The sequence below is a fragment of the Armigeres subalbatus genome, chromosome 3 (genome assembly GCF_024139115.2).
Source record: "Armigeres subalbatus isolate Guangzhou_Male chromosome 3, GZ_Asu_2, whole genome shotgun sequence".
NCBI classification, from domain to species: domain Eukaryota; kingdom Metazoa; phylum Arthropoda; class Insecta; order Diptera; family Culicidae; genus Armigeres; species Armigeres subalbatus.
Window position 1 is genome coordinate 425414704 of NC_085141.1, and position 7730 is coordinate 425422433.

At 42.0% G+C, this 7730-nt stretch overlaps 1 protein-coding gene across 1 annotated transcript in view; it reads left to right on the forward strand.

Annotated features, from left to right (window-relative positions):
* The first annotated feature begins 2892 nt into the window (after nt 1-2892).
* LOC134227408 (zinc finger protein 493-like) overlaps nt 2893-7730 on the forward strand; it is a 19941-nt gene continuing 15103 nt past the window's right edge. The window contains exons 1-4 of the mRNA XM_062708852.1: nt 2893-3050; nt 3124-3402; nt 3786-3905; nt 4053-4442. Of these exons, the coding sequence (XP_062564836.1) occupies nt 3006-3050; nt 3124-3402; nt 3786-3905; nt 4053-4442 (834 nt within the window). The 5' untranslated portion in view covers nt 2893-3005. The remainder of the gene's footprint in view (nt 3051-3123; nt 3403-3785; nt 3906-4052; nt 4443-7730) is intronic.

Below are 7730 nucleotides of genomic sequence, written 5' to 3' on the forward strand. Positions count from 1 at the left end.
AAGCAGAAAGGAGAAGTGCTGTTGTTGAATACTTTATTTTATTACCAGACTAAGGCCGGAGTGGCCTGTGCAATACATAAAAGTCTTATCCATTCAGCTCGGTCCATGGCTGCACTTCGCCAACCACGCAGTCTGCGGGGGTCCGCAAATCGTGCCCGTAGAGAACTACCGATCTAATAAGCGTTTTGTAGATAGTTTGGTACGGCGGCGAACTCTATTCGATCGGAGTGTTTTACGGAGTCCAAAGTACGTACGATTTCCTGCTATGATGCGTCTCAGAATTTCTCTGCTGGTATCGTTATCGTTATCGACAGTCACCAGTGAGCCGAAGTACACGAATTCTTCGACCACCTCGATTTCGTCACCACCGATAGAAACTTGTGATGGGTGACTTACATTGACCTCTCTTGAGCCTCTTCCTATCATGTTTCTTTGTCTTCGACGTATTCATGACTAGTTCAATCAATTTAGCTTCGATTTTCAGGCTTCTTCCATCCTCTCAAAGTTACGTGCCATGATATCAATGTCGTCGGCGAACCAAATAACTGGACGGACTTCGTGAAAATCGTACCACTCGTGTTAATCCCTGCTCTTCGTATTACTCCCTCCAAAGCGATGTTGAATAGCAGACACGAAAGACCATCACCTTGCCGTAACCCTCTACGGGTTTCGAAGGGACTCGAGAATGCCCCTGAAACTCGAACTACGCAAATCACCCGATCCATCGTCGCCTTGATCAACCGTGTCAGTTTATCCGGAAATCCGTGTTCGTGAATTAGCTGCCAGAGCTGGTCCCGATCGATTGTATCATGCGTCTTTGAAGTCGATAAATAGATGATGTGTGGGCACGTTGTATTCGCGGCATTTCTACAATACCTGACGTATGGCGAACACCTGGTCTGTGGTAGAGCGTTCACCCATAAATCCCGCCTGGTACTGCCCCACGAACTCTCTTGCAATTGGTGTTAGTCGGCGGCATAAAATTTGGGAGAGTACTTTGTAGGCGGCGTTCAGCAATGTGATTGCGCGGTAGTTGCTACAATCCAGCTTATCGCCCTTTTTGTAGATGGGACACACGACACCTTCCATCCACTCCTGCGGCAGAACCTCATCCTCTCAAATCTTGGTAATGACCCAGTGCAGCGCTCTAGCCAGTGCCACACCACCGTGTTTAAATAGCTCTCCTGGTAGTTGGTCAACCCCAGGGGCTTTTTTGTTCTTCAGCCGGCCGATCTCCTCCTGGATTTCCGGATTCGTAGCCGGAAGTCGCATGTCCTGAACGCGTGCTCCTAGGTTCATTTCCATACCGCATCGCCATTCAGATGCTCTTCGTAGTGCTGTCGCCATCTTTGGATCACCTCACGCTCGTTTGTAAAAAGGTGCTCGTTCATGTCCTTACATATATCGGGCTGTGACACGTGGCCCTTACGTGAACGGTTTAACTTCTCATAGAACTTTCGTGCGTTATTAGCGCGGTACAGTTGCTCCGTCTCTTCACGGTCTCGATCTTCCTGCTGGCGCTTTTTCCTCCGAAAAATCGAGTTCTGTCTGTTCCGCGCCCGTTTGTATCGTGCCTCGTTCGAAGAAGGAATAATGATGAAGTATGAAGAAACAAGGAAGAAAGAAGACATTCCTGTCTGAAGGAGAAAGATGAAAATAAAGAAGGAAGAAAGAAGAAGGAACCAGAATGAAGGGAAAAAGAAAAAAAGGATGGAAAATGAAGGAAGAAGAAAACAGGACGAAAGAATAGGGAAGAAAAAAGAAAGATGAAGGAACAAGGGGCAAGGAAGAAAGGACGAAAGAAATGAGAAGGAAAAAGAACGGAAGAAGGAAGAACGAAGAACGAATGAGGAAGAAGGATGAAATAATAGAGAAAAAAGAACAAGAAGAAGGTAGAAGAAAGGAAGAAGGAAGAAAAAACAAGGAAAAAGAAAAAATATGTTAAGCTCTTTTTAGTGGAATGTATTTAACCGTCTAAGACGAGTTTAGTACTCTCCATTTAATGGACCAATCAATAAGCAAAAACTGCCGCTATGAAATGAACAGATCGCGCCACCGTAGACATGTTCTGTCAAACACACATGAATAGAAATATGCGTATACAGTGCCGCCGTTGTTTTGATGCGGTGAATGCAAAATGAGTTACCTTGATTGATCCATTCCACCAATTTTGATATCTTTGCCGATACGTATTTCGACCACAACTGTGTGGTCGTCTTCAGTGTCTCGTACTTGACTCGACTAGGAAAGGATGAAGGAAGAAATAAGAAGGCAAAAATGAAGATTCATTTTTTTTAAGTTAATTATTTAAATGTATCGGAATCTTTATCAAATTGATGAATTCTCGCTTAACTTTTCAAAAGGTCCTAAGTAACATTTTTTTCATGATTTAATTTGAGAACTGCAATCAAAAGCTTTCATATTGGTCGGTTGATTGCAATATTCAAATTAAATCATGAAAAAAATGTTACTTAGGACCTTTTGAAAAGTTAAGCGAGAATTTTTGGCTGCTTCTATAGATAGTGGAATATGATGAGCGATAAATTCATGGGTCAGTTTCAATGGAACTGTAGTACGGGTAAATCAGTGCTGCTCATCTATTAGATTCTACTATAGATAGTAGAATCTATAGATGAGCGAAAGCATGGCTGAGTCGATTTTTTTGCCCGTGCACACGCGCATATGACGTCACAGCCCTTAACGTTTCCATTGAAATCGTGACGTCATGCTCGTTTGGAGACACGTTTGACAGTTCGTTTGGAGACAGAGGATTTATCTTCGCTCATCTATATATTCCACTATCTATAGATTCTACTATCTATAGCTGCTTCCAATTAAAAGGTAGATTAGAGTTAAATAAATCCGAAGGTGAGTTGTTTTGTTATTCCGTGTACATGTCACTGAAATGGAATGACATTTTGTTTGAATTCCGCCAGATGTAAGTTTATTTTGGTGCGTCCCGGCGCAAATGCGAAATAGTTTCTTAATTTTAATCAGAAGAACAAATGAATTGCACATTTTGTAAGAAACAAGCAGTTCAGCTTGCACCGGTAAGAACCAAACTATGAATATATCCACCTTATTTTTATAATGCTCAGATGTGTTTATTTTTCTATTATTTAGCATCATCTGTGCGACATTTGCTTGGTGCATTTGGAATGCTGCGAAATAAACGATATCTTATCCGGACATGAAGAATCTCCCGACGACGAAGATGACGATTCGATGCAGCAATGCACGACCGAGAAGCTGGAGTGTGACATTTGCCTAGAAAAGGTCCAGAAGGCTGAACTTCAACAACACCGCGAATTGTGCTCGGCTCGGTTGGTGTTCAGGTGCAAGCTATGTAGCGATGACTTTCTGAGCAAAGAGGCACTGTGGAACCACTTGGATTTGCATGAGGTACATAAGTGAAAGCCGATGATAGAACAACTTATTATTATGTTTATAATGTTCTGAAAACTCAGATGTGAATATGTACATTATGTGGAAGATTTTGATTTGGAAAATGTATTGGAAACAACCACTTTTTAACCCACCCTGAGGGTCGTGGGTTCGAGACCCATCGAAGGGAAAGTAATTAGCCCCAATACATTTTTCAATCATTGTACATTAATGTCCAAGTCGGGTGGTTTAATACCGAAACATAGGCAATTAACTTTGATTGAAGTTACATTTTGTGTTAAAAATGAGATATTCTTATTTTGAGTTCAGTCCACTACTAATTGTTAATTGGCATAGTATAAGAAGATATCTAATGAACCTTTGGGTTATTTCTTCTTTAGATTGAAGATGATAAGGAATTACAGTACAACGAAGTAAGAACGACCCAAGAGCTTCTCAAATGTGAGTTATGTAACGATCAACGTGGATATGTGGAGAAAACTTACTGGGAACATGTACATGTAAGTATAATTATTCGTATTCTTGTAACGATAATACACATCAACTTTCGTTCAAAAGGGCATTTGAATGTAAACAAGCTTATAGATGAATAACAATGAACACAATTTTAAACAAATCTAATCAAGTATCGTTTAATTGCTTTCTAGGAAGATCACGATGGCTACTTCCTACGCTGCTCAGATTGTGGAGAACTTTTCAGATCAAAAAAGCATAAAACCAGCCATGCTCTGAGGAATTGTAAAGAAGTGAAGGGCACTGAGGCTACGACCATCTCAGTGAAACCACAGGTCATAAGTTTGAATCTCCCGTTGCAAGTGAACGTACTGGCCAGTTTCGGTAAAATGTATCAGCAAACATCGGACCATTCTAGTAACAAAGGAGACATTTCAAATACCGGTGATAAGGCTCCGTTTGATTCAAAATTATTCTTCAAAAAGGAGTTGCCGCCTCATATTGAAGTAATTCAGAAGACAGTCGTCGACGACGAAGCTCGTAGGGATGGTTCCAAAAATGAACAAAGTTCATCTTGCAACAAGGTATGTAAAAAAGTGCTAATGGGGGTGGTTTCCATATTTCAGGACCTTCACTTGGGACTTGGGATATTTCGGTCAAGGCTTCTACCTGCAGTCATAATATTATGAAACAGGTAGTTGATTTGTGCCAAGGGTACTTAGGCGCTTTCAGCTTTTCTAAGGCGAAATATCGAGATTCGCCTTCAGCTGCATGCCTATTCGGAAGGGCTGTTCCGCGCTTTACTTTAGAGCCGGTCATTTACACGAGATGGAAAGAGAGAGCTAGAAAGAGATGGAAAGAGCGAGCTGGAAAGAGAGAGCTAGAAAGAGATGGAGAGAGAGCTAGAAAGAGATGGAAAAATAGCTAGAAAGAGAGACCTAGAAAGAGATGGAAAGAGAGAGCTAGAAAGAGATGGAAAGAGAGAGCTAGAAAGAGATGGAAAGAGAGAGCTAGAAAGAGATGGAAAGGAAGAGGTATAAAGAGAGAGCTAGAAAGAGGTGGAAAGAAAGAGCTATAAAGAGAGAGCTAGAAAGAGATGGAAAGAGAGAGCTAGAAAGAGATGGAAAAAGAAAAAGAAAAAGATGGAAAGAGAGAGCTAGAAAGAGATGGAAAGTGGGAGCTAGAAAGAGATGGAAAGTGAGAGCTAGAAAGAGATGGAAAGTGAGAGCTAGAAAGAGATGGAAAGTGAGAGCTAGAAAGAGATGGAAAGTGAGAGCTAGAAAGAGATGAAAATTGAGAGCTAGAGAGAGATGGAAAGTGAGAGCTAGAAAGAGATGGAAAGCGAGAGCTAGAAAGAGATGGAAAGTGAGAGCTAGAAAGAGATGGACAGTGAGAGATGGAAAGTTAGAGCTAGGAAGAGATGGAAAGTGAGAGCTAAAAAGAGATGGAAAGTGAGAGCTAGAAAGAGATGGAAAGCGAGAGCTAGAAAGAGATGGAAAGTGAGAGCTAGAAAGAGATGGAAAGTGAGAACTAGAAAGAGATGGAAAGTGAGAGCTAGAAAGAGATGGAAAGCGAGAGATAGATGGAAAGCGAGAGCTAGAAAGAGAGAGCTATAAAGAGATGGAAAGTGAGGGCTAGAAAGAAATGGAAAGTGAGAGCTAGAAAGAGATGAAAAGTGAGAGCTAGAAAGAGATGAAAAGTGAGAGCTAGAAAGAGATGGAAAGTGAGAGCTAGAAAGAGATGGAAAGTGAGAGCTAGAAAGAGATGGAAAGTGAGAGCTAGAAAGAGATGGAAAGTGAGAGCTAGAAAGAGATGGAAAGTGAGAGCTAGAAAGAGATGGAAAGTGAGAGCTAGAAAGAGATGGACAGTGAGAGCTAGAAAGGGATGGACAGTGAGAGATGGAAAGTTAGGGCTAGAAAGAGATGGAAAGTGAGAGCTAGAAAGAGATGGAAAGTGAGAGCTAGAAAGAGATGGAAAGTGAGAGCTAGAAAGAGATGGAAAGTGAGAGCTAGAAAGAGATGGAAAGTGAGAGCTAGAAAGAGATGGAAAGTGAGAGCTAGAAAGAGATGAAAAGTGAGAGCTAGAAAGAGAGAGCTAAAGGATGGAAAGCGAGAGCTAGAAAGAGATGGAAAGTGAGAGCTAGAAAGAGATGGAAAGTGAGAGCTAGAAAGAGATGGAAAGTGAGAGCTAGAAAGAGATGGAAAGTGAGAGCTAGAAAGAGATGGAAAGTGAGAGCTAGAAAGAGATGGAAAGTGAGAGCTAGAAAGAGATGGAAAGTGAGAGCTAGAAAGAGATGGAAAGTGAGAGCTAGAAAGAGATGGAAAGTGAGAGCTAGAAAGAGATGGAAAGTGAGAGCTAGAAAGAGATGGAAAGTGAGAGCTAGAAAGAGATGGAAAGTGAGAGCTAGAAAGAGATGGAAAGTGAGAGCTAGAAAGAGATGGAAAGTGAGAGCTAGAAAGAGATGGAAAGTGAGAGCTAGAAAGAGATGGAAAGTGAGAGCTAGAAAGAGATGGAAAGTGAGAGCTAGAAAGAGATGGAAAGTGAGAGCTAGAAAGAGATGGAAAGTGAGAGCTAGAAAGAGATGGAAAGTGAGAGCTAGAAAGAGATGGAAAGTGAGAGCTAGAAAGAGATGGAAAGTGAGAGCTAGAAAGAGATGGAAAGTGAGAGCTCGAAAGAGAGAGAGAGAGAGAGAGAGAGAGAGAGAGGAGCTAGAAGGATGGAAAGTGAGAGCTCGAAAGAGATGGAAAGTGAGGCTCGAAAGAGATGGAAAGTGAGAGCTCGAAAGAGATGGAAAGTGAGAGCTCGAAAGAGATGGAAAGTGAGAGCTCGAAAGAGATGGAAAGTGAGAGCTCGAAAGAGATGGAAAGTGAGAGCTCGAAAGAGATGGAAAGTGAGAGCTCGAAGAGATGGAGAGCTCGAAGAGATGGAAAGTGAGAGCTCGAAAGAGATGGAAAGTGAGAGCTCGAAAGAGATGGAAAGTGAGAGCTCGAAAGAGATGGAAAGTGAGAGCTAGAAAGAGATGGAAAGTGAGAGCTAGAAAGAGATGGAAAGCGAGAGCTAGAAAGAGATGGAAAGTGAGAGCTAGAAAGAGATGGAAAGCGAGAGCTAGAAAGAGATGGAAAGCGAGAGCTAGAAAGAGATGGAAAGTGAGAGCTAGAAAGAGATGGAAAGTGAGAGCAAGTGAGAGAGAGAGAGAGAGAGAGAGAGAGAGAGAGAGAGAGAGAGAGAGAGAGAGAGAGAGAGAGAGAGAGAGAGAGAGAGAGAGAGAGAGAGAGAGAGAGAGAGAGAGAGAGAGAGAGAGAGAGAGAGAGAGAGAGAGAGAGAGAGAGAGCTAGAAAGAGATGGAAAGTGAGAGCTAGAAAGAGATGGAAAGTGAGAGCTAGAAAGAGATGGAAAGTGAGAGCTAGAAAGAGATGAAAAGTGAGAGCTAGAAAGAGATGGAAAGTGAGAGCTAGAAAGAGATGGAAAGCGAGAGCTAGAAAGAGATGGAAAATGAGAGCTAGAAAGAGATGGACAGTGAGAGATGGAAAGTTAGAGCTAGGAAGAGATGGAAAGTGAGAGCTAAAAAGAGATGGGAAGTGAGAGCTAGAAAGAGATGGAAAGTGAGAGCTAGAAAGAGATGGAAAGTGAGAGCTAGAAAGAGATGGAAAGTGAGAACTAGAAAGAGATGGAAAGTGAGAGCTAGAAAGAGATGGAAAGCGAGAGATAGATGGAAAGCGAGAGCTAGAAAGAGAGAGCTATAAAGAGATGGAAAGTGAGGGCTAGAAAGAAATGGAAAGTGAGAGCTAGAAAGAGATGGAAAGTGAGAGCTAGAAAGAGATGAAAAGTGAGAGCTAGAAAGAGATGGAAAATGAGAGCTAGAAAGAGATGGA